The following is a 26,687-nucleotide window of genomic DNA, read 5'->3' on the forward strand; positions in this document are numbered from 1 at the left end:
GTGTTATAGAAGTATAAAGGATGATGATTGATAGAATATTACTAACATATGTTCCTTATACAGTACAATGCTAGGGTGAAAAGAACAGCTAGAGTTACGAGTAGAATATCAAGTATAACACAGGGACGAGCTTGTCTGGAAATAATGATTCCACTTTCCAAAAAAAAAAAATCTAAACAGTGTATGGAAGATAAGAAATAATTACTTGATAAATTAACTTTTTTGTGGCCTTTGTGTAAGATATGATGACTTACTCTCCTAAATAATTATAATGGTGTATTTAGTTCTATATCTTGCAGCGTGATGATACAGAGTTTTACAACTCATAATAATATCTTGTGCTTATCAGCTACAATATGCCTTATTATCCTGTGTAAGAATAAAGTGAGAAAATACTTTAAAGGACATAAAAAGATAAGAGAATATATTTTTCTCTTTTCCCTTGATGTTTGACCAATACTCTTTGAACTCCTAGAAGAAAAAGACATTTTAGGTATCAAATCCATATTCTCCCTATATCCTTTCAGTTTATTAATAAAATGCATTTTAGCAAATGTTAATTTCTGAGATCTAATTTGAAATGTTATCAGTGGGAAAACATTGTTTTGCATATGTTCTGAGATTTCTAGACAATTTATAATCTCTGTTCTCTGAACGTTGTTTTCACACTTACCGTATTTTATATTGGTTCTTTGAATATGGTTCTTTTAGCATAATGGATTTTTCTAGCTGTATTTCATTCATTTTATTTCTATTATTTATTATTAAACTGATGATTTAATAATAAATTAAATTACAAGTAGATAATCCTACTGCTATTTTCATGAGAAAAACATTGAATGTTTAACTTAGTTTTGGTCTTTTGCAGCATGTATTTTGGGATCCTTTTTGTAGTAGTAAGTCAGAAATGAGAAGAAAAAATTGTATAAATTAAAGCTAAACTGAGAGAATAGTTAAGAAAAGTAGCTGTTACATCTTCCGTTTGTGAGACATAATCTGCTAGCCTCCTTTCTTAGTAAGGATTGAAGTCAGTATCACAAGTTACTTTCATTACTCTGGCCTGCAATAAAACTCTGTATCTTCTTTATTCTTATGTCTTGAAATTAAAAGCTTTCTTCTATGTCTAATAATCTGCTTCACCTTTTTCCTAATCATATAAAGTGTGTTTGGGATTTACGCGCTTTTGGAACATCTGGGGAAGTGAATTTCTTTTTTTGAATCAAAGCAACAGAAGAAGCTAAACAGCTTTGTGTTCACAAAATATATATATGTATATGTATATATATATATACATATATAAATATGTATACTGAGTGACATCTACATTAATAGAATAAATGGGAACGTGAGACTTGGTAAAAGTTGCAAGAAGTATTTTCAGGTGCATCAGATGCGATTGCCATATGACACATCATCGATACATGTTTGTGAAACTATGTCAGTTTATCAGCTTAATATTTATTTATTTATTTATTTTGTGGAATGAGACTATTTTGTACAGTTTTATGAAAGTTTCAGAAAACAATATGAATGACATTATGTACCTGTCTCATCTTCAATGATACATTTGTCTGATTAAAAAACAACATTCATTAAACTGTGGGCAAGATTTGAATAGATTTCTTCTAATCAAAATGTGATTAAAGAGTTCCGGTAGTAAAATGGTACATTTCATAGTACTAGTTTCAGCTATTAATTAGAGGTCTTAAAACACAGGAGAACACAAATAATCATTCTATATCTAGGACTTCTTAAAAATATCCAACAAATTAGTTGGATTACCTTCCACGGCAATTAAATCAAAGTGAACAAAAAAACCCAAACTCTTAAAAATCTCTTTATCCAGCTGTATTTCTTTCACCCTAAAAGGTGGAATGCCAGATTAAATGATTTTACTCTTCATCTGAGAACATTACTGTTTTTCATCTAGCCTTGTGGTGATTAAAAATGGTTATTCGATATTGGAGAGCATGTGTTTTTGGCTATTTTGGTTTTTTTTTTTTGTTTTTTAAACCTAACACAAAATGAAGATGTCTTTGGAGTCTTAAAAGGACTTCAGTATTATATATAATATTCCTGAGTAGGGATGTAAATGCAGCACCAAGGGGTATAGCAGCCTTATATCTCTTTTTATTTCTTACTACCTAGAGAAAATGCTTCCTAAAAGATATTGAAGACACGTGGGACATATATTGAGTAGTTTAGATTTTTATAGTACAAATTAGCATTTTCTATATTTCTTTGTAGATAAAGCTAATGCCATGAAGATGCAGTCATTCTTTCTCTTTGATCCCCCCCATCCGGAAAGCTTCAACTCAGTAGTTTTATCTTCACTTCAAAACTGTTCTCTGTTACTGACATGTCTGTAATTCAGAACGTACGTTTGTCTTGCTTTCTTTGCATCTCAGTCCTACCTGTCAAGCTTACCCACAGGCACCCACATTGCACAGCTCTTCACAGCCGAGACCTGAATGCATGCATCTCCACGATGTCTGCATTTGTGTACATTTATAGCTATGATTTCTGACTGCAGTGCAGATTTCTTAGAGTTTTGTCTGAGAATGCAGTATTTTCTCAGGCTCAGCACATTTCTTGCTTTGTAGAACATTCATTTCCATACGTTAAAGCCGAGTCTAGCACTGCCAAAAGAATTATTTTTGCACAAAAATGTTTTTTGCAATAAGGAAAACAAGAGGATATTAGGTGTATGATCCCTGGATTTTGGCAGTGGGTCTGAGAGGGAAATCAGTTGAAGAATGAAATCAGCTTTCTAGCTAGGGCCAGTCTTAGAAGTTCAAATCAAAACTTTTCTACAGAAGATTCCACATACTTCAGAAAGCAAAGTAAGGGGATGTGGTAGTGATTCACAAAGGAAAATTGAAACTGCTTCAGAGGAAGAGGTTAGGCTGTCTGTGCAGTTGCCCCATGGAAATCCGATAATATGTCACTCATAAAAAATTCATAAAAAAGTTTTCTAAGTGTCTTTGTGTGATGTGTGGACAACAGGTCTGTGATTCCAGAATGCTGAAGACACCTGGTATTTCTCTTTTTTGTTTTCTTCGGGTAACAAAATCATCATGGCAGCATTTCTTCTATTATTATATTTAGGTGTTCTTGCTTTTCCACTGGTGCCAAAATATATTGGTAAGAATTTGCTGCAACCAAGTTATGAAATAGGCTGCTTGAATTCTCACCAATCTTACACTCAAAATTCGCAGTAGGCAAAAGGAACGTGCCATATATGCAAAGCCAAAAGTTTAATTTTAGTACAAAGAAAATCGTAAGAGTCTAACCGAATTATTAGTCCAATTACAGTGATAGTAATATTTCAAATCAGGTAATGTTAGAATGGTACACACAAACTTCTAATATCTACCCCTTTCTCTGCTGTTACACTCACTGTTCTAGCGCCTATACAAGTCTTAAATTCAGGGGTTGTAATCCAGGAGAAGGTTTTCATTCTGTACACAAAATCTGTTTGTCAGCACTACCTTTTAGTCATAAAATATATATAGATATAATATTAACTGTTACATCACACAGTTGTACAAAGTTAAGCAAAAGCTAAAATGAAGTAGTAAGTAGCTACCCAATCATTATACAACTGCTGTGACAAGTTAAAACAAGTTCCAGGCTACCAGAACAAAACCAGAAAAACCTGGCAGTCTGTGGCCTGTTTTGTTGGCTTAATACTAAGTCTGTGGCGTGTTGCTAGCAGTGACAGCACCATATTTACTGGGCCTCTTGGCTAAGGTTTTACTTGTTTGAGCCCTTTTATCCTTTCCACATCTTTCCTTTTCTATATTCCATGATTTCATTCTGTTCGTAGTAGTAATACAGACATGTTCTATACTCTTTCTAGCTTCTCATACGGACTAAGGGAACTAACAATGTAAAGGTCTTTCTCAAAAATATGAAGCAGTATATTTTGTTTGTCTACTGGAATTAAAAATTGTCCCACTTCTATGTTCTATATAATTGTGGTTTAGTATTTTTAGCCACCTGATGTGCTGTTACCACATTTTCATATATTAGCTTTACCTAGCAAGACCAAATATATACTATGAATTTCAGTTTTAATTAATTAGAAACAAATCCTGGGACATGGGTGAAGATAAGAACAGTTATACTAAGTCAGCTCCTGTTAGAACTGCGCTTTATGTATGATGACACCAAGCCATGTGGTGTGGTCAACATGCTGGAGGGAAGGGAAGGCTTGAGATTTGGGTCCATGTAATCCTCATGAGGTTCAACAAGGCCAAGTGCAAGGTCCTACATCTGTGCCAGGGCAATCTCAAGCACAAATACAGGCTGGGCAGGGAACAGATTGAAAGTAGCCATGAGGAGAAGGACTTGGGGATGTTGGTTGATGAGAAACTCAACATGAGCTGGCAAGGTGTGCTTAGAGTCCAGAAAGCCAACCGTATCCTGGGCTGTAACAAAAGAAGTGTGGCCAGCAGGGTGAGGGAGGTGATTCTACCCCTCTGCTCTGCTCTCATGAGACCCCACCTGGAGTGCTGTGTTCAGCTCTGGGGCCCCCAGCACAAGAAGGACAAGGAAATATTAGAACGGATCCAGAGAAGATGATCAGAGGGCTGGAGCACCTCTCCTATGAAGATAGGCTGAGGGAGTTGGGGTTGCTAAGCCTGAAGAAGAGAAAGCTCCAGGGAGACCTTAGACAGATATAAACAACCCTTCTTTCCTTTCTCTTTCCTTTCCTTGCTTCCTTTGTTGGTCACTAAAAGGACCGTAGTTCATGAGCAGATGTTCTAAGATGGGAAGATGTGCTGAACTCATCATACTAGCTAATATTGGTATGGATGAAGAAGGTGAAGTGGTGAAAGCCTCCTTAACCTGTCCTATATAACCAGAGGCTTTTAAAAGGATTCCTCTTTGCTTGTTTCTGAATCTTGAATACAAACTGAAGATGTCCCTTTTAAAATATGTGGTAACTTAGTTTAAATTATTCTGTATAAAAACAACATTTCCAGTAGATTTTGATGGATTTTAAGCAATAAAATCTGAAAGACATCAGGATAACTTATTTCTTAGAAATAAAAGTGCTTATAATCTCCATGAATCAAGCAACAAAGAGAAAACACTATCTTTAAGAACTACATTGGCTTTTTCTGTAGAGTTTTTAGAATCTGGAAGCATAACTTGAAGAAGTATGTTTTTCTTATTTTTTTTTTCATTTGTTTTCTTTTCAGCTCCTTGTGGCTATAATGTAACTGCTCAGAATGGTACAGTTTACTCCCCAGGATTTCCAGATGAATACCCAAATTCCAAGGACTGTACTTGGTTAATTGTTGTACCTCCAGGCCATGGAATTTACATCAACTTTACCTTACTCCAAACTGAACCTGTGAATGACTACATTGCTGTTTGGTATGTAATTTTTCAAAATAAAAGTGCTTTTTTTCTGATTAATTTATCAAAAACTCACTGTCCCAGGCTTTGGCTTTTGCTTAGTCTTGCCCTTTATGTTACCATCTATGCTGAGGACCAGCATATACAACAACAAGCTCTATAAATATATGAAGTATTTAACACTTTATATCATGATATGAACCCTTAAGATTATGGTTCTAAAAGTACTTTGAAACATGTTCAGTTATCAATCAGATCTTCTTTGAAATCGTGGTTGTGTGCAAGAAGATACAAGTTACATTTTACAGTTTCTGGAACTGGCCTCTTGTTTTCAAGATCAAAGTCAAAGTGATGTAGCAATCTGCATTATGTTAAATTACGTGTCCTGTGAATATATGAGGTAATATGTTAGCTGCAGCAAAACTTTTTGACATCTTTTAGACATTAATTGATTTAGGCATTCATTGAGATTTTCCAGTCTCTTAATAAGGCTGTCTCTATTTTTGAAGCCAAGGTTTCAGCCCTTGTACCTTTACACCTTTCAGCTTCACCTTGTATGTTACTCTTCCCCAAACTTGTAATTTTCCAAACCCATCTCAATTTTTTGTCTCCAGCTGGAAAAGGAGGTCTCAGGGCTGACAAAGTTCTTCCATAAGAATTTACTGCACTGAAGAGCAGGCATAGATGACAATGTCTTAGACAGGAAGTTGTTACATACTCTCATCAGTAGCTAACCTTGGTCCCTACCCCACACAATGTGCAGTCACTTCTCTCTCGTAAGTGCTGCAGATAGTTTTGCAAAGGGACAGTTTGCACAGAATGTGGGATATAACTTACTCCTGTGTGAGTCAGCTGCTCCCATCTCCCAGCTGGTCCACTATTGCTGAACAGGGTGAGTTTTTTCCAGACAGTAATACTAAAATCCAATACTAAAATAGGGAAATTCAGTCAGCTTATAAAAGAGATGCATAACTGTTTATGAACAGCATGTTAGCTGCCATTGGTATTTGCATTATCATGGAATTTATCTCTAATATGCATCATGGGTCGTCCTCTCTGACGTGTTAAATGAAAAGAATGCTGGATTGATGACTTATCTTTTTTACACCTAAGCAATTAAATCCTAAAATCCTGTATACTTTTTTGAACTTGTTTGGCTGTAGTATGTGCTGAATTCCTGAACTGTTATATTGAACTGTTTTACAGCTTATTTCTTTAGGTTTCTGATTGCCCATAAATCACAAGCAGGCTTTTCTAAGAGTTGTTTTCTGAGGTATCAGTGATGGATAGCTCTTGAATTTGCTAGGAGGAGGCTGTTACATGTAATTGTGTTTATATCATTCATATATACACCATTCACTTCTGTACGAAATGTCAAACCGTAATATGAAAGAGTTTTTCTGGTTTTGGTGTTTTTTTTTGGAAAACAAGAAAAAAAAAATATTTTCTTCTTCCTCAATTGTAACAAGACTTTTAAAATGAAAAGCTAAGTAAATTATCATGTTCCTACTCAGGATTCATTAATTTGACAATTATTTGCAAGGCAACAAGAAAAAGAAAATACATTTTTATGCCAAGTCAGCTACAGTTTATTTTTTCTTGTTGTCACTGATACTAGAGTTGATTTTGGAAGACTGGATAATCTTGAAAAACTTCTTTGGGGAAGAATAATTCATCTAGATAATATTTTTAAAATGTTGTTACAGCAAAGTAAATACATGACATGCGCTCTTTCAAAACTTGAAACCAAGTTTGTCCATACACCAGATATTTCTTTTTATGAAGAGATTATCTTGATAGGTTTGGAATAGACAAAAATGAGTTAATGCTTGGCTTTTTAAACATACAGCTAGAGATGAACAAATATCCCTCTAACTTAAAGATACTGAAAGGTCAAAAGCTAAATCCTTTCAGAGAGCTTCTAAGTAATCTCCAGTTTTCTAAAATACATATCACAAAGGGTTTTTGATTCAGTTTTGATTCAGTAAATGTAATATAGAATAAGACCACAAATAGGTGTTGCAGGGCTCCAAAAATTCTTCACTGATAAAAGCAGTGCTTTTATTTATTTATTCTGGCTGTTTAGAGCTGAATGTTCTGTGTGATGATACTGAAAATGGAAGCAGCCTGGTATTTTTGTAGTATTTCTCTTTGGGTGTCTATTCCACTATTCAGAAATACACAACCCTTCTTTTTTTTCCACTATTTTCTTCCCCTTTAGAAGAGATTTTTGATTCTCAGGAATGAATTGAAATGGCAGGCTGAACCTGCAACATGCACACCTTTCTATGCATTAGTCATGAATGCAGACTTGAAGGATTCAGGTCAAAAATATTAGAAATACGATAAGATCTTAAGAGCTTTCTAGATACATTTCTTTTTTCAGGTGATGTGTATATGAGAATTTTGGCAGGAACATCCACAGAAAATTTCAAATGTTACAAAGTCTGACAGTAAATTTCTTACCCATGGAAATATAAAAGTTATTATAAAGTACTCTTGATCTCTCAAAACTCTGTAGATACATATTGAAAGAGTATTCTGTGTTGATAGAAATAAAAACAAATTCATTCTGAATAATTAGGGAAAGCAGTTTTTACAAAAATATGACATGCATTACAGAGAAAAGAGACTGATAATTAAATGTTAACTATTGTATTTCTTCATCTGATTTTTTATGTTTCCCTTCCTAGGGATGGTCCTGACCATAATTCACCTCAGCTGGGAGTGTTCAGTGGGAACACAGCTCTGGAAACAGCTTACAGTTCCACCAATCAAGTCCTCCTCAAATTTCACAGCGATTTTTCAACAGGAGGATTCTTTGTTCTCAATTTTCATGGTCAGTTTTCTTTATATCATCAGTGTCTAATTACCACAATCAAGTGAATTTTAAAAATATTTCTTAACTATGCGATACAGTGATTAAATAAATTTACTAGGATTGTAGGGATTCATAGCTTTGCTACTTTTTTAAAATAATGGTATAAAATTTTAAAAATGTATGTTAAAAAAGGAAATTCATTTGTACTTTTGAATAAACTATGACCTATCTTTAGTATTAATCATTGCTGTCTAATATTGTGCTTTCAAATTTTTAATTAATTTGACACATATATTTATTAATTACTTTTATACTTCCATAATAAAATTCTGCACCATCTGATTAATCATAGCAATTATCATGAAAAAGGTTGGTGGGATAGTGTTGGAGTATTGCACAACAACTTTACATCTAATATCCAGCAAAGTACTATATTCAAAGTCATAGTCAGGGCTACAGGAAGTGCACATTAGGCCTCTTAACTCAGACATAAAATGCTGAACTCCAGTTCTATTTCTAATTCTGAATTCATCCTGACTTTGTATATTAAATGGAAGATTATTGGTGTTCTGGATTGGAATTTAAAAAGATAGGGTGACTTAATTCACCAGGACAGGAGTCAGTGACACAGGAAGAGTGTACCTGAAGGTATCAATCTGCATGGAGAAGTCTTTGCAAGATTAGTCCTGAGTCTGAATTTTTTTTCTTGTCTGTGATTTTCTCCCAGAAGAAGGACATGATTCATGGTAGCCTCATGTCTAGAGCACTTATCTGAGGAGCAAAGACTAAAGCACCAGGTTTAGTCGTTATACAGGGAACATACAGCTCCCACATTCCAGGATTGTCAAAGCAGCAAACTACAAGGAGTGGTCAGTGAGAGCATTTTCCAGTTTTATGCTGAGGGTGTATAAAGGTGTAGTCAGTCTTTCAGGGTCCATGACTTCATATGATAAAAAGGAAAGGTAAATAATCTATCACAATATGTAGTGCATTAGTCTAGCAAGGTTAAAAATGAATGAATCTGCTTCTTTTTCTCTGCATTGTTTATTTACTTTTGCATAATAGATCACTGGCTGAAAATCATGTATACTGTGAACAGTGTCCATGCTTTTAATTGAATTCGAAGCAGTGAGGCTACTAGTGAGAAAAGCCAGCAAACTGGGCTTCTTGGAGACTAGGTTGCAGGGATTTCTATTTTTGAGCCCACATACTGGGAGATGATAGATGTCTTAGTTCAGTGAAATCAAGGGTATCACAGGACATGCATATATTTCTCCTTCTTGGTGTCTGTATCTTAGAAACTTGCTGTCACATGTGTCTAAGCAAGTTGTGGAGCTTTTTTCTTGGACGTTCTCCAGGAAAACTATCTGTCTGCATAGTGTTTAAGCTCCTAAATACGTTGTTCATAAGTGTTCATAAATGGGCTACAGAAACTAATGTGGAAGGTAAGGGTAGATTCCCCAGTATCACTTATTTTGTTTCTTTAACTTCTCAAAAATGGCTACCAAGGTACCAAGAGAATTTGTGTTCTTTATTGTGATTTTGTTGCATGAAGAGGAGACTTTTTCTATATTATGTGGAGTCTGATAGCAATCTTATTTTTTTTAATTAATTTTTTTATAAAATTTATAAAAAATATAAAAAATATAAAATTTATATATATATATATATATATATTTATCCAGAAATGGTTTCTTAAGCTGTTGTAGGCATTCTGCTCCATTTTAGAAACATGTCAGCCATTGCACTGGTCACCTTCGTTATGAGACAGCTCAGTTTTTGGAAACAGATTTGAAGAGCAGAGAAAGCATTTTATTTTATAGGCAGTGACTTTTTTTTTCTTTTGTTTAACTTATAAACATTGTTATCATTGCTGCTTCTTTTTAAAGTAAAGATATGCATCTGTACTTCAGAAAGATTAACCCTTAGTTTCTCTAGAATACTTAAGAATGACAAACCAGGTCTGTGACAGGTAATTACAGATTTTCCAGGAAATCTAAATAATCTGTGATTAGCCCTTTGACGTGCTGCAAAGGCAGCCACATAAAACAGAAGCTTTGCAGCTGCAAATACCTCCTCATAACCATTTCAACTGCATCCAGTTCTGCAATAGATCTATAACCATCTAGGCAGTGTAGTATAGTGTTTATACTCATAATAAATACTCTTATGTTTTATATATAAAATAGGTAATGTCATGAAATTTAAATTGGAAAATGTTGTAACTGAGAGACCATGAGTTTTACTGTAGCTTTGGCAATTTGGCAAATGTAAATATTAAATGAATTTTCTGTAAAATGAATCTTAGCACACCATTATTTAATCTTATTTTCACTTAAATTTGCAGCATATCAGCTGAAGAAGTGCCAGCCTCCACCAATAGTTCCACATGCAGATTTGTTTACAGAAGATGATGACTTTGAAATAGGTGATAAAATAGTATATCCTTTTCTTTCTTAAGTTTTCACCTGAATTTTAGCTAAAGTAAACTATTAATATATTTCACACTACACCTGAGATATTGGTGTACTTCTGTTTGATTTTTTTTTCCATTTTGAATTTTAAGATTTTGTTGTTGTAGCTGTTAATAACTCTTTCAGGAGATTTTGCCAAGTACAAGTGCCATCCTGGTTTCACCCTTGTTGGACAAGATATATTAACCTGCAAACTGAATACACAGTTGCAATTTGAAGGATCTTCTCCATTTTGTGAAGGTAAATATACGCTTACACGGACTGTGCGTGATTTGTATGTATCCCCTTTTCTCTTTGTATATATTAAAGGTGAAATTTTGGGGCACTGTATTTTCATCAATGTTTTCAAAGGAAAAGTTTCCATTTATTTCTTCAGTATCTAAGAAATGCACACAATTTCAAACTGGTCTCTAAAATTTTTGGACAGACATTCAGTACTTTAGAATCAAAAGACAAGTGGATTGACTTTCAAAGGCACTGAGCATCACATGTATATTTAAGGAGTAGTCTCATTAACTACACTACCATTGAAACACTTATTTTTAAAAATCCTTTAAATGATTTATCATTGTTTCACAGCAAATGAAAGATTTCTTTTCTCCCCTGGAGAGCTTTAAATATATGAATTTAAATTAAGCTTCCAAAATAAAATAACCATAGAATCATAGAACGGCTTGGGTTGGAATGGACCATAAAGACCATCTAGTTCCAACACCCCACCATGGACAGGGATGCCACCCACTAGGTCAGATTGCCCAGGGCCCCAATACAGATTGCCTTGAACACCTCCAGGGATGGAGCATCCACAACTTCTCTGGGCAACCTGTTCAAGTGCCTCACCACCCTCTGAGTGAAGAATTTCCTCCTAAATAAGAAAATATTTTCTCTACTTTAACAATATAGTGACATTGTACAACAAAGACACATGAAAAATGTGTTCTGAAATATGTAGCAAAATTCAGCTGTGAACTTCTGTCTCTAAAGAGCATGCTCTTCTTTAGGCTTAATTTCCTGAAGTAATATACAATTGCAACTTAATTTCCTGAAGGTTTATAGGATTGTTCAAGGCTGTCCTCCCTTCTGATAAAATGTTTTAATCTGTTAGTTAGTTTCAAAGTTCCTGTATGATTCACGAAAGCAAAAGACATAATTAATAGAAACAAGAAGTACAAATTGGTACCCCTACCAAAGGAAAACACTGCAGCACAAACTCAGTATTTTTAGACAACAGGAAATACATATTTTTCCAACTGAACTACAGAAAAAGCTGTATTCACTGCTTGCTTTTTGTTACACTTGGGAAACCAGAACTGTAGATGATGTCATAAGAAACCAGATTTCACCAAACATACTGCTCAGGAAATTACTTCTTTTAATAAAATAATTACAAATCAAGGTTCTCTAATGACTTATAATTTCACTGAGTTATTTAGTCAGTGGTATATTTGCTGTAAGATAATATAGATAAGATAATATGCAATAATTGCACTGCAAATCTAGCTTTCAATTTTAAGTTAACAGTAAAAGCAGTAATTTAACTCTTGGCTGTTTCAATGTTTCAACTGGAGAATTCTGTTAAAATTCTGGTAAAAACTACAGAGACATTGGGAGTTTCTGATAATGATTTGTCATTTGTTAAGCACAGGGGAGTAGTTGATTTCCAACAGTTGTGTCAGCTAAATGAAACTCAGGACTTTCTCTGATGGTAGAAACACTCATTTCTTTGCAGTTCTTTGAGACATTCCAGATGAATACAAGAAGCTCTGTACTTCCCTCACAGACTTTATAAATTTTGTGACTTTCTTCCTTTCCTCATATTATTTATTGTTTTTCAGAACAATCCTATATATTAAAGTTTCTCAAATTTTACTATTTAACAAGTTGTTCCTAATTGATTATTAGACATCTTTAATACATATGATTTTTCATTAAAAGGATTAAATAACATGGTTCCTGCTGATGAGTAGGTTTACCAGCTGGTAATGGCTTTCAGTCTTGTATTCTCTTGATATGAATACAGCAGAATTAATGGAGGCAACATCAAATGAAATCACCTGGTAACAAAAAAATAAAAAATAAAAAAAATTGGGGAGGTTCAGAGACAAAAGGCAATGGAACCAGAGGCATTAGAGTAAAGATTTTGGCACTGTTATTTTGAACAGACTTAAGAGAGGAGTTCCTTTAGCTGACTTGGGATGCAGCTGGCTTCCTTTTCTCACATGAGCTGTTCCTTTAAATACATTTCATTTTCCTTTCTCAAAACAAAACAAAACAAAAAAACTCTCCAATATTGTCTCTCTGTGCAAATTATTATTACTGTGGAGATAAATGTTGAACTGAATGCCTATTTTATGATAACACCCTAGCTATTTATCAATATTTCTTCTAGATCATGTGAAATGCTGGTAGGTCACTTAAAAATGTGTTTTTAATTGCTATCTTTATGTTGTTTACTCATAAGTAAATATATGAATGTTCTCACGTAGCACTTTGATAACACCGTTTCTTTAAACAATATATGTTATTCGTATATAAATTCATATATAAATTTTGTTGTAACTATTCATTTTAAACTCTTTTTAAAAAAATCTATTTAATTAGGGGATTTTAATATATCAGCAGATATATTAACAAGACAGAAATCTCCAACCTGAGGGTAGTAAATACAAAATCCAGAGGGATGATAGGTTGAAAGAACATTGATCTCATGAAAGTGGAGTATTGCTCACTAACACTGTAGAGTTTAAGCATGTGTATTGAGGATTCATCTAGCTTTGTCAGTATGTGCTAGGGAAAAATAAATGAAATAGTGAACCATTTGAACAGTTACCTGAGGGTAACCTCTTACTATTCTTTTAGTCATTTACTTATGGCTTTAAATTTTAGTGAAGGATTGACTGATTTAACTGCTATTGCTATTACTCATTTCTGCCAATGGGTATATGTATATTATATATGATTTTGATAATATTTTTCTCTCTTTGGGGATCTAAAAAGTCAGTTACTTGTTACAAAGAAATAAGTGTAATCGATACTTTCAATAAACAGAATATGTTTGTGTCTTAGATAAAGATAAAAGATAAAAGATTTTTGAGTCACCAGAAATATAAAATAAGGGTTTTTTTTTTCATTTTAGCTATGGAAGCAGCATCATTATACATTTTGTCTGCGGCTGAAATTACAATTCTTGGATAACTTCTGGGCACTACAGTATAAAAAGGACATAAAACTATTAGAGAGTTTTAGAAAGGAGGGCTATGAAGATGGTGAGGGGCCTAGAGGGCATGATGTATGAGGAGCAGCTGAAATCAATGGTATTGTTTAGCCTTAAGAAGAGACCGAGGGGAGGCCTCCTGGCGGCCTGCAGCTTCCTCATGAGGGGAGCGGAGGGGCAGGCGCTGAGCTCTGCTCTCTGGGGACAGCGACAGGACCCGAGGGAACGGCATGGAGCTGGGACAGGGGAGGGTCAGGCTGGGTGTTAGGACCTAAGGTTCTTCACCAAGAGGGTGGTTGGGCACTGAGACAGGCTCCCCAGGGCAGTGGTCATGGCACTGAGCCTGTCAGAGTTCAAGAAGTGTTTGTAAAACACCCTCAGACATAGGGTATGATTCTTGGGTGGTCCTGTGTGGAGCCACGAGTTGGACTCAGTGATCCTTGTGGGTCCCTTCCAACGCAGGATATTCTATGATTCTATGAGAAAATCTCATCCTATTATCATAAAAGCAACTTTCAAAGCAGGTACATCTTCTGGCAAATGTTAAACTTTCTTTTTTCCCCTTCCTGCAATCACTGTTCTTAGTTCTGGCACACTGTTTCTCATGGTTTTTATAGTTCTACTACTTTAAAACTAGCAAGATAATAATATATTTTTTAAAATAATGGGTTAGCTTATAGATGGAACTTTGTATGTTTGGAGGCCAATTAAATTATAAGTTCTAATCATTTATATCACACCAAGACCTGTGTTCAGAAGGGTTTAAAATAAGAATGAGCAAAAATTTTTACACCAACCTACTGAGGTTAGGTTGGAACATTGCAGCCTGCACTTCCTACCAAGCAACAACAGGAAAAGAAACTACTGATAACATATACTGGATCAGACCAGAAATCCATATATGCCATGTTCCATCTCTGGCACTGGCCGATGATGATATAGCAAAGAGCATAAGATCATTGCAAGTATGAAGTAAATTCAAGACTTCAAAAAACTGTAGCTACGCCACTCACTTCTTTGTATAGTGAATCCTGTAGGGCTATTTCTTCAATGGATTTATTCAATCCCACTTTGAAATAATGCAAATGTTTTAAATACACAAATTTTTGTGGATTTAAATTATGTAATTATTAAATTATGTAACATATGAAGATATTTCTCCTTTTGTCTGTCTTGAACCTTTAACACCTGCTGTTTCTACTTCATGTCTTGTAGTTCTTCTAGCGGAAAAAACAGTAATGAGTTGTCCTCTATTCACAATATTTATGGCATTATTCTACAGACCAGAATATATTTCATACCTTTAATAATTTTTGTCACCCTCCTCAATACCTTTTCCAATTCTACTCTATTTCTTTTGAGGTGATGGTGTATAGAACTGCATTTATACATTACTATCTGATCCTAATAGACTTGGAAAAATTGCTACTTGCCATGTAATTTGCATTGTTTTTCAAACTAATTTTCTGACTGTCTTCTTGTATTTCTGCATTTTACCAACTGTAGTTTGTGATTGTTTATATTATCTGTATTTGGATCAGATTCATATTTTTGAAAGATGTCAGAAAACTTTTAATTCTCCTGAGCTGTGCTGTGTCTACGCTATGTTGAGGTAGAGACATACATTTATGTGATAGAGAGCCAGATTCTAGAATGCTATATACAAGACAAGTCTGCTGACATATCTAACAGGCAAGAAAAATCAGTCTCCGTGACCACTTGCACATCATTCTGAATTAATGATCTCCAGATCATTAAGTTTTAAGAATGACGTGTTTTCTGCCCCCTCCTCATTTGCACAAATATATTTAGCCGTATCTGTTTTTATACATTTTTGCATCCAAGTGCTTTGTTAGTAATCATCTTCGTAAAGTGTGTATGATTGGAGCAGAAAAAACACATGCTGCTCTTCCAAATTTTTTACTTACTTAACCAAAATAGATAGTGAAACATGACATGAAACATGTTGAGCTGACATTGTAAGATGTGGTAAAATGGCAAATCAGACTCCCTTCTCTACTGAAGAAGCAAGGTAACTTTCTGCGGGTAAGGATTGGTGCTGATGCAGTGCAGAGTCCTTAATGAGAAAGACACTGCTGCAAAAATTCTGTCTGTTTCTCCCCACAGCCCTCTCCTCCCCATCCCTGCCTTTTGTTTTTATTTTTGTGGGTGTTGTGGCTGTCATTTGTACCTTCCAATTTTACTTCAGATTTTCACTATATGTGGGATGTTTCAAATACCCTGGATACATGTTCTTTATTCACTTTTTTAAGCCCTTAAACCAATTCTTCCCAGCTCTCAAGGTTGCATTCCTGTGGCGATCAGTAGTTGAACATTTGTGTTTATACCTGTGGAGCCTATGCTGCCATCCTGTCCTTGTATTCTCTTTCTATAACTTTCTTTACTTTTTTAATTGCAGTTAGGGAAGGGTAGAGATGTAAATTAAAGCATGATGAGCACTGCACGGCAAGAAATACTCCTTTATTGGTCACAAAAATTCACATATTTATAAAACAGCTACTTGACATTCGGTATAAGGTAGATATCTCTAATCTGACTGATGAAAATACTTAAATTAGAGAGGTAGTACTGTTGTCCTAGCATGGTATTGATATTTATGAATAAAAAGTGAAATCATAGGTGGAGGAATCAATAGTATTAGAGGTAGGTCAAGAAGCTTAGTCATGCCTTTATCAAAACAACCAAATCACATTTCTCCAAAAGTCAGGTTAGATAATCTGTTTCTTGGTATATCATGAGAGTGTTATGCTGTCTTGCAGAAGGACTTTTCTCACTGCCCCATCACACTCAATTACATGTCATTGTGTAATGTAAAGATCTCTGTTATTTGCTTTTGTTTTTCTGTAAGCCTTGTCTCTATGTATGAATTCAAGCAAATTAACAAATAACAGTATTCTGAATTTATATGTGGAGTTATATGATTAAAAATGAATGTTAAATAGATCGCTTATGCCCTCCAATACGCCTGGAGCAGGGTTTTTTTGTTTGTTTGTTTGTTTTACTGTTTTTCCTATTATCATGCCAAACCATTTTACAATAGCTACTTATAAAATTCACAGGATAGACTTATAAATAATAATTAAATATTTTCTGGGGCTGAAGTGTTTAAATCCACGTTTGTTTTCACCTGTTGTATGTGTAACATAAAGAACAGAGCACTGTGGAGTTTATTTTTATTCCATTGACAATTATTGATTGATAATACTATTGGAAAATGGACATGTCCTTTGTTTTACAGATCAAGGTGAAACAGTCTCGCTGTTTCAGTATCTCACTGTCTCAATTTTATGTCTTTAACCATATGAATCTTACAAATGTTCAAGTCTAGCTTCCACCCTACTGATTAAGTCATGTAATCAGCAACTAAGGTATACCCAGGGAAAGCTGGTGAGTAGTCTGTGATAGTGGAGAAAGTGAGCCAGCAATGGCTGCTGAAGTGAGCATTACCCATTTGCCACATCACCCACCTGTGCATCCAGCCCACTAAACTGTAAAGGAGCAATACACTGTCTCTCATGCCCCTGAGTAACTGCCGAAATGTCTCTCTCATTATTAGGTACTGTGATATATCTCGTGTGAATGGTTGAGGTTGGAAAGGACCTCTTGTCCAGTCCTGTTTTCCAAAAGTTTACAGCAAAGTTCTTGGCTACAACTGAACCAAAATTTCATCTCCAAGTGTGAAGTCTGTAAAAGGCCAACAAGGGGAAACAGTCTGCTTTTTAATGTTTGTTTCTGATAGTTATCTCTTTTTGTTCTTTGGTTTTGTTGTTTTTTTTTTTTTTTTTTTTTCCCCTGGACTATGTCTATTCCCACATCTATTCCCCTGATCATTTTTTTCTCTTTTTTTTTTTTAATGTTACTCAGCTTTACAAAATCCTTTATTTTACACAATTATTTGGATACTTTGCCAGACAATTTCCAGGAATGTATATATATAAAGATGTATTTGTGAATCTTACACAAAAATGTAGAGAAAATGTATCAGACCTCAACAGCAAACAGACATGAAGATGTCCATCCTGCATGAGAGGCAAAATATTAAAGAAAAAGTGGCCAACAAAAGATATTTTAATCAAAACCAGTATTTAGAATATAAAATTTTCAACTGTTTAATATACAGCTATTTAGTATAGTCATATGCAGAGATCATATACACCTTTGAATACAAGGTGAAATAATAATAATAATAATAATTAGATAAATGATAAATATAAATATATAAATAAATAATAAGTTTTACTGGGACTTTTACCTACGTATGGGAATGATCACACCATTGTATACAGACCTCTTGACTGTAAACTCTTTGGGCTGTGACTCTTTGGTCATGTTTCTGGATGAATGTTTTATTAAGATTGATGTTCAGTTTCATAAACACAAGGTTTATAAAGCTGATTGTTGTTTCTGTTTGTACTGACAGGAACATGATTTTAACATGTTTTTATTTGGAAACTGAAACTGAAGTATATATATCTAAAACATAACTTTTTTTTTTTTTTAATGAAAATACTTTGTTTCATTGCTATTCTTATTTTTCTTCTTATCGTATCCTTTCTAGCACAATGTCCAGCAAATGAAATCCGTACAGAATCGTCAGGAGTGATCCTCAGTCCAGGCTACCCAGGCACATATCCCAACTCTCAGACTTGTTCTTGGACTATAAAGGTTGATACAGGATATAACATCTCCATCTTTGTAGAAATGTTTCAAAGTGAAAAGCAGTTTGATGAGCTGGAGGTATTTGATGGTAAGAAAGAACCGTCTTGCCAAGAATTGCCAAATTCTGTCTTGCCAAGAAAGAACAGATATAAAGTCAAGTGGGTCTTGATTTCCAACTGTTGGTTTCGTTACACAGCAATACATACAAAATCTAGTCCAGTATTTTTATTACTTTTGCTTTAAATCTAAGTCTGTTAGTTAATGAAAGTTTTTTATAGATGCAGTCAAGAGGCTGTTTAATTTTTAGTATTGTTAGAGGAGGAGCAATAAGCAGCTTTCCTATTAAAGTCAACATCATGCAGTTTTTCTGTACCCTTGGAAATGTATGAAGGTGTATGAAAGCAGAAGCTAACATGCTGTTTTGTAATGAATTGTTTCTGGGAGAGAAATACTTGTGGGGTATAATTCCATTTGTCCAATTTTGTAAAATTATTTAAGTCCAAATACTCAAATTTGAGTCCAAATACCCACTCTACTTTTTCCACAGCATAGCAGAACCACTGCTGTATCTTGTTTGAATATATCCATATTAAAGGATTTGGCCATCTGTTTTAGGACAAAGAGTAGAAAAATGACAGAAACTCAATTTCTAGAATGTAGAAGCATTTCTTACTTCATAGCAGTAACCTCTCAAAGGGCCCTATTTAATTAACAGGCTATTCTTATTTTTCTGCTGAATTATGAGCTTATTGCCACTTGTTCTGTTCTCGTTGATTGATGAGAATAGCTGGTCCCTGATAGTTCTTTAATATATTTTTATTCATTTGGAGACTGTTATCATGTCCTCCCTCATTAACCAAGTATATATGATAACTGTGATAGAACTGATTAATATTCACCGTGTAAGTTTTATAACATGAAAAATATTAAATGCTCATATGTTTTGAAGTATTTTTCTCTATGCATTCTTACTAAGTAACAGGCTTTTAGTGTCTAAAATTATTGTTAAAATAGTTTCCTTTTTTGATAACAGCATTCGGAAAAAGAAAATACAATATTTTTCATTCTTTTAAAAATCCTGGTTCATTAGTTTTGTTTTTCCTTCATACTGTATTTGTTGGTCTGTGTCAGGTTAGTGGAGAAAATAGTCTGAAAAATCTCTGTTTTCCACTACTCTATTTTGTATTTAACATCAAGGCAATGTGTAGTATGCAGTTATGCCTGGGAACTTTCTAGTGATCTGATCACTTCGTTTTCTTTTGAAAAAGTCTTCTTAGATTGCTTAATGCTCCTGACAAATAATTTTTTTTTCTTATGCATTTAAATGTAATGAAATCAGATTATCAATAATAAATCTGAGAGAAGAATTATCACAGTTCCTACATTTTTAAACATTGTCATTTCATGACATAGAACCACAGTCTTAAAAATTCATCTCTAGCACAGCTTCACAAGTCATTTTTTCTACCACCTACCAGCAAACTTAAATGAGAACGATAATGGCATATTTATAACCTCTCAGTGTAGTGCCATGTAGAGATTCCTGAGCTAGCTCTCAACAAGTTGATATTTAAATATGGCACATTGCAGTGCCTTGCAGAGATACTTGTTTGTGTCCCTGTGGCCACATTAGCAATGTGCTTCGCTAGGCTAATTGGTTCTACATCTCAGCATGATGAGCTAGTAGGGGCAGAAGGCAATGCTGATGTGGCTATACTGTTTCCAGTGATGGATATAACTCAGACTAGCTCGTTCAGAGCTGGTTTAGATATTTCTCTGTATTGTTGAATTTTGCAGATCATATCCCAGAACCTTATGTGGTCTAAAATAGCATAGCTTCATTTAACTTACTGTAACCGGTCTATTTACACCAGGTAAAGATATATTCTCAAACTTCACATATAAATATATAAAAATCAGCAAGAAAATTTTTAGAAAAATAATATTTGCTGAGGTATAGGCTTCTGATGACCTTATAAGGCAGCTTTGGAATGCAAATGAAAATAGTGACTATGCCTAACTCACTACATTGAAAATTATGGTGCTTTTGCAGCTGTATGATGATCAGGATAGACATCCCATTAATGAAGCCACCCTGGTCAGCTGAGAGCAATAAGCACATTAGCAATAAGCACATTAACCCTTTCTCGATTATCAGTCAGAGCCCTAAGATATCCCATCTATACTCTAAACCAAAGAAGCCATGTATGTACCATGAATATAATTATTAAACACTTTTGAACTTGAAAATGCTGTATTCAGTCTGCTAATACTGAATAGCATTTGTTTAATTTGTTTAATACATTTGTTTAATACACAAACTGACTTTTTTTTTCCCCAAAAAAGCCAACATAATTCTGTCATTGCAATGAGACAGCAATGCCAACTTTTACCTAACATTCAGGAAAACGTTATATGACAGGTCAGCACCCTAGAAGTTTAGTATATTTTTCCCTGTATAGACAAACTCAGAAATAATAATAACAAAAAATCAAGCTCAAGAATACCTGCGTCCTGCTATTGACTTTTCTGAACATCAGCTGAAGAGCTGTCTGCTTTGGTAGTGTCCAGAAGCTGAAACTCAACTTCAGGAAAGATTAAGACTCATTTCTCTGATCTCCCAATGGCTAAAAAATGTGGTGTGGCTATGTGGTATGTGGTGCTGCAATCTAATCTCACCATCACTAGTAAGGAAAGATTATCTCCTCTTTATATGTAGTAGATCTTTATTTGTAATTGTACTCTTGCAGCCCTTTATCTGAGAATTTCTAAACTGTAACGGTACTTTATGAACTGACTAAATTGTATTAAGCAGATTTTACAATGCCCAGGATGAAGCAAGAGATGAAGCAAGAGAAACTAAATGGATTGTCATGTTATAAATCATTATTTCAAGCAAAAATAGGAGTTGACTTCAGCAGTCCTCATTGTCTATCTGCAATCATCAGACACTAACTCTAACAAAAACCACAAACAAGCCACAAAGAATTTTGATGAGGGCAACCTGTGCCTAAAGCTATGTTTAATTGTTCTTCTTTTACCTTATTTACGGTTTATTTATTAATATTTATTTAATTATAGTATTGTCATTATGGTGACTGAAATGCAGTTCTAAAGCACTGGGATGTTGTCTTATTTTTTATGGTTTTCTGTGGCCTCCCTTTTGTACCTGAAACATCCCAAACAGAAAACTTACTTATTTTTTTTTACTGGACTGGAAGGGGAGAATGTTGACAGCAATTGCATTCAATTTTTAGGTCTCCTTGGAATCAGTTTTATTTTTATGCTTTCATGCAACATAAGAAGAACTGATCAGGCCGCAGCTGGTCAAAGTCAGCAAAAATTAATGAAACGCCCTCTTTATTTTAAATGTCTGCTGTGACCAAGATAATGTTGGTTGAACTTGGCTTTCCAAAACTTGCAAGACACAGAGTAAATGGCATAGTGATCATATGAAAGGGAGGAGTTCAGCTGTAGAATAGATAACCTTCATGTTGAGGAAAAGGATGTCATTTCATGTTTTTGAAAGCATTCAGTAGCTTGATTTATTGATTTTTTTTTCCCTTTCATTATATGGCATTGTGTTATATTATCTGCTCCCAAATCATTACTTGTTCTTCTAGAGGTTTATTGTAATGAAGATATCAGTCTAGTGGCTGGACACACATACTTTTCAACATCCTATATTCACCATAAATTAATATTTTTTAACACTGAAATGATACTATGATAATATTTTAACATAACTGAGTCCTAATATGTATGCATTGTGAATTCGTAGCACTTGTATGTATGTGTATTCCCCATTGCAACTGTGGTGATTTTATACGTGACAGGTATTATTTAGGTAATATGTTCACTATGTAATATGGTGGTGCTTTAAATTCTACAAGCTGCACAATGTCAAGAAGTTTATAAATTTGCTTCCAGTCACTAGTTGAAAAAGAGCTTAAATAAATATTAGATAAAAAAAAAGGACAAGGAGGAGAAATGTGACCTACTACAGAGTAATTTCTGTAAATATATATATTTTTAAAAAAATAAAGTTTCCAGTGATTTTTTAGTGTTTATGGCAAAAACACTCATTGTTTTATATGTCAGCTTGTTTGTATCTGGGTTTCTTATGCTGCTCTCCCATGAAAACCCAGAACTGAACAGACAGTTTAAATAGAGATCTGTTCATTATTTTAATGGCAAAAATATGCCATGCTATTGTTCCCTTAATATATTTACATTCACAGCTCAGTTAAAATATGGAAAGGATTGCTTAAACTGCTAGTACATTAAAACTTCAATGTTTTCTTTATTCATCTCTTAAGGTTCTTCAGGGCAAAGCCCTTTATTGGTTGCTTTAAGTGGAAATCATACTGGACAAATGAACTTTACAAGCAAAATGAATCAGCTGTATCTTCGCTGGTCAACTGATCATGCAACCAGTAAGAAAGGATTCAAGATCCGTTACTCAGGTAACTATTAATGATTTCCATTAAATCATACTTTGTGGATTAAACATACTATTCATCATCAAATTAAGACTTGTAATATAATGTCTGTTTCTCTGATTCTAATACTTTATTATAATGTATATTTTGATGATGCATAATCATCCTGTTGTAAATTCAACACAAGTGCAGAACTTGAACTCTCTATTTTCTCTGAATTTGCCGAAGATCTCTGGAATAATATTTCCCCAATGAATACTTTCCTCTGCAACCTGCTATCTTGTCTTATCAGACCTGGAGCAAGGCCTTTGAATTTAATGAGATTGATAACCCTTAGATTCACAAAGAAGTACTCATGAGGCAGAATATCTGACCCCAAAATGTTATGCAGTACTCCAACTGCAATTCATCACAAGGTTATTAGGCTTATAATTTCCTTAAATTGCAGTTAATTTCACAACTCTTATTACTATGCTTGTTATGTAAAAATAAATGGAAAAACAGGGGAAAAAAAAGTCCTTCACTTCTTGAACAAGCAGCATATGAATCTGGTATTGCAGTGATATGAAAATATGTAAATAGTCTGTCTAAATAATGTCCTTGTTAAAATTGCATCTCTTACTAAAAACAGAACAACAACAAAAATCAGTTACCAATATTGTAATACTGGATTATACTCTACATGTAGAGATATAGGTTCTTACTCTGCTTGGAGCCTCTTTAACATGTTGTCACACATACCCCTTCAGACACAATGCTCCTAAGAGACTTGACTTAAGGATCACTTCCATGTTGTAAATAGAGAGAGAAGTGATAATTACTCTGTCTGTTGTTAACATTTGCTTTTTCTGTGTTTGGACTTGATTAACAACGTGTGAATGTGTGAGTGTTAATTTTGGTGGATAAAAATTGTCAGTATAAATTAAGTAGAAAAAAGAATACTGAGGATGTTTTAGAAGAATGTTTTACCAAGCATCATATATATCCCATTTAGGCATGGTAAACAGATGCTAAGTGGCATGACATTTAGGGAGATGATTTGCACTGAGATTTCTCCTTTCCTGTACCATCCATGCATTTGCTGCCTAATCTCTGGAAAATTTCTCATGCTACTGAAAGAGAAGATAAGGGTTAAATTCAAGTACTCAGAACAATATCATGATTATGGTTTGAGAGCTATGAGCAGTTAGTAAATGGTCAGAAAGAAAAAAAGACGTTAGTGAAAGCATTATCTCCATCTTTCGAGCAGTATTTGGAGTATTACCAAAGACAAACTAAAACTGGAGGATGGGGAAAGGGATGTTGTTTCTAGCACACAGGAGATTCAGTTAGCTTTTCATAAGGAAAGGGCAATTGTAGGAGTTAAGAGATGAATTGAGAGTGTGGGAAAATGAACAGAGAGAACCTGTCACAAGATAACTGTCAGATAGGTGACAGTGAAGAGGGTGGGCCTTCTATCTTGAATTTGCAGTGAGGAAGCAATATCAGGGTTGCAAGAATAGAGATCATGTAGAGAATTTATTTGGTAAATACCAAATTATTTAGGTGACTGATTTTTGAGGAATAAGAAATTATTTTACACCTTTGCACGTACACAAAACATGTTTTGCTAGGCTCAGTTCATCAGTTGTTATGGCACTAGCAGCAACTAATAATACTATTTGGGAGCTGGAGAGAGATATGTAATCCTTATGGCTGTGTTTTAGGAACAAACAACTGTTTTGCTTTTTCTGCCTCACTGTCAGTCAGTGCCTGCATTTTTTCTCTAAACTTCTGTATGTTTTACATGAGATTCAATGGAAATAATCAGCATGAAAGAAGAGTAACAGTGAGCGGCAGCATAAACAATTGGATTTGAATCTTAATGAGGGAAGGCAACAACATGAGAGTAGGAAAAATACAAGATCCCAAAAAGGCTATTGATACCATGGCAGCTGTGACTGAGCCAGCAGGCTTCCTCATAATGAAGAACCTATTGAAATGAATTACTGCCCTCCCACAACCCTCCCCTTCTTCTCCAGCTATGCCTGAGCACAACATTTTACAAATTGTAGTTTTGTTACAAATAGATTTCATTTGTAGATACAAATTTTCGTCATTTTTTAAAAAGTGCTAGAAGCTTTCAGAGAAATACTATTTCCTTTAGCATACAACCTGACATGTTGAAGCTATTTGTCTAAAGTTATGTGCATGTTTTCTATTTGTGGTTTCTTTTTCTTTTTTTTTTTTTCCTAAATATTAGTATAAAAGAGCTAAGGCATTACAGCAGAGACATTCTTTTAAGGGCTTTGACAAATTATGGAGGCGCTAGCATAACCTTAGTCTAAATAATACTTTTCCTAATTGCACTAACTCAGATTCAAAATGATCTCTTTCCTAATCTAGTGAGTATCTGTATAGTATAATGAGAGAGGAAGCATCACAATTTCATGTAGTTCTAGGGAAGAATATTTTTTTTCTTTGGGAGGGAAATATAAAAAAAAATGACTAAAACCAGATGCAAATAATAATAATAATAGTAATGAAAAGTTATGGCATACCAAAAGTTTTTTTTTCTTTTTTTCTTTTGAATGGTTGTTGGTTTTTCTAGTGGTGCTTGAACTTGACTTTTTGGTGCACTGTGGTTCCACCAAAACTTCTGTTCACTACAGATGGATCTGTGAATGCAGAAAGACAAACTTGCTGAACCCATGCTAGGAAACTCACTCAATAAGAGATGAATCTGTGCAATTGCTGTGACAGATACCTGCGTAACCTTTGGTTTTGTTTTTCTTCAATAGTTTATAACTCCACATTAACATCCCTACTTAAGCAAGCTAGCACAAACAATGTAAATAAAAGGAGAGATTTTTTTTATGTTGTGATAAAAGGAATGAACGTGCACTACAGCTGTAATTCCTATACTTCTGCACAGTACTTGACACACCTGCCAGCGACAGTGATTTGAGAAGCAGAGGGGTGCTTAGCTTGCTACTTTGAAAGTTTACATTGTCTCTATAATATCTACAGGGTTTTGTTTAACTTTTGATTGTCCTTCAGGAGTAAATAAGGCAAGTGGTTACTTAGTTAATTTGTAATTGGCTGCCAATATATATTAAAAGGCCACCGTGTGCATCTATTTTATCTTTATTCTGCTCTTGTAACCTTACCTGTTATTGCAAGAAGCTGAATTCTTCACCATTGGTTTAATCTTGTTTTTAATATTTGTACCTGTGCAGCTTCAACATGTGTTAACTGTTTCTATTTCCTCTCAATTTCACTTTAAGAGCAAAGACTCTTAATTCATTTGGTTTTGTCTTTACAAGTTCCAGTAAGCTTTTAGAGGTGACAGAGGATTTGTATGAAGAAGTTCATCGGTTAGTTTCTTCCATGGTTTCTAAAATTTTAGGTGGTGATTTACTTTGTAGTAAATGCAGCAGGAAAGTCACACAATGAAGGTTTATATGGTACTTTTAATCAAGAGCAATGCAAACAGAATCATTTATAAATGTTGAACAAGCAGTAAGAAACTATGTACTATAAATAGCAGGTTATTTAAACAGACATTTTATTTTTGAAGAACCAGGCATTCACAATTTTACCACTAAAGAAGGAATAGGTTTTTGGAAATTTACCTTGCTGTTTTCATACTGTTTACACATTAGATGACATTAGACAAAACACAAGTGAAAAAGAATGGTGGCCCG

At 34.3% G+C, this 26,687-nt stretch overlaps 1 protein-coding gene across 12 annotated transcripts in view; it reads left to right on the forward strand.

Moving 5' to 3' along the window:
- The window catches only part of CSMD1 (CUB and Sushi multiple domains 1), a 1,150,108-nt gene that overhangs the window by 1,019,800 nt on the left and 103,621 nt on the right, over positions 1–26,687 (forward strand). For all 12 annotated transcript variants that reach the window (XM_080586628.1, XM_080586632.1, XM_080586634.1 and 9 more), the window contains 6 exons: positions 5,211–5,388; positions 8,064–8,209; positions 10,539–10,619; positions 10,792–10,905; positions 18,459–18,647; positions 22,879–23,025. In XM_080586628.1, coding sequence (XP_080442754.1) covers positions 5,211–5,388; positions 8,064–8,209; positions 10,539–10,619; positions 10,792–10,905; positions 18,459–18,647; positions 22,879–23,025 — 855 coding nt within the window. The remainder of the gene's footprint in view (positions 1–5,210; positions 5,389–8,063; positions 8,210–10,538; positions 10,620–10,791; positions 10,906–18,458; positions 18,648–22,878; positions 23,026–26,687) is intronic.

The sequence above is a fragment of the Anser brachyrhynchus genome (assembly GCF_964034855.1).
Source record: "Anser brachyrhynchus genome assembly, chromosome: 3".
Taxonomy (NCBI): Eukaryota; Metazoa; Chordata; class Aves; order Anseriformes; family Anatidae; genus Anser; species Anser brachyrhynchus.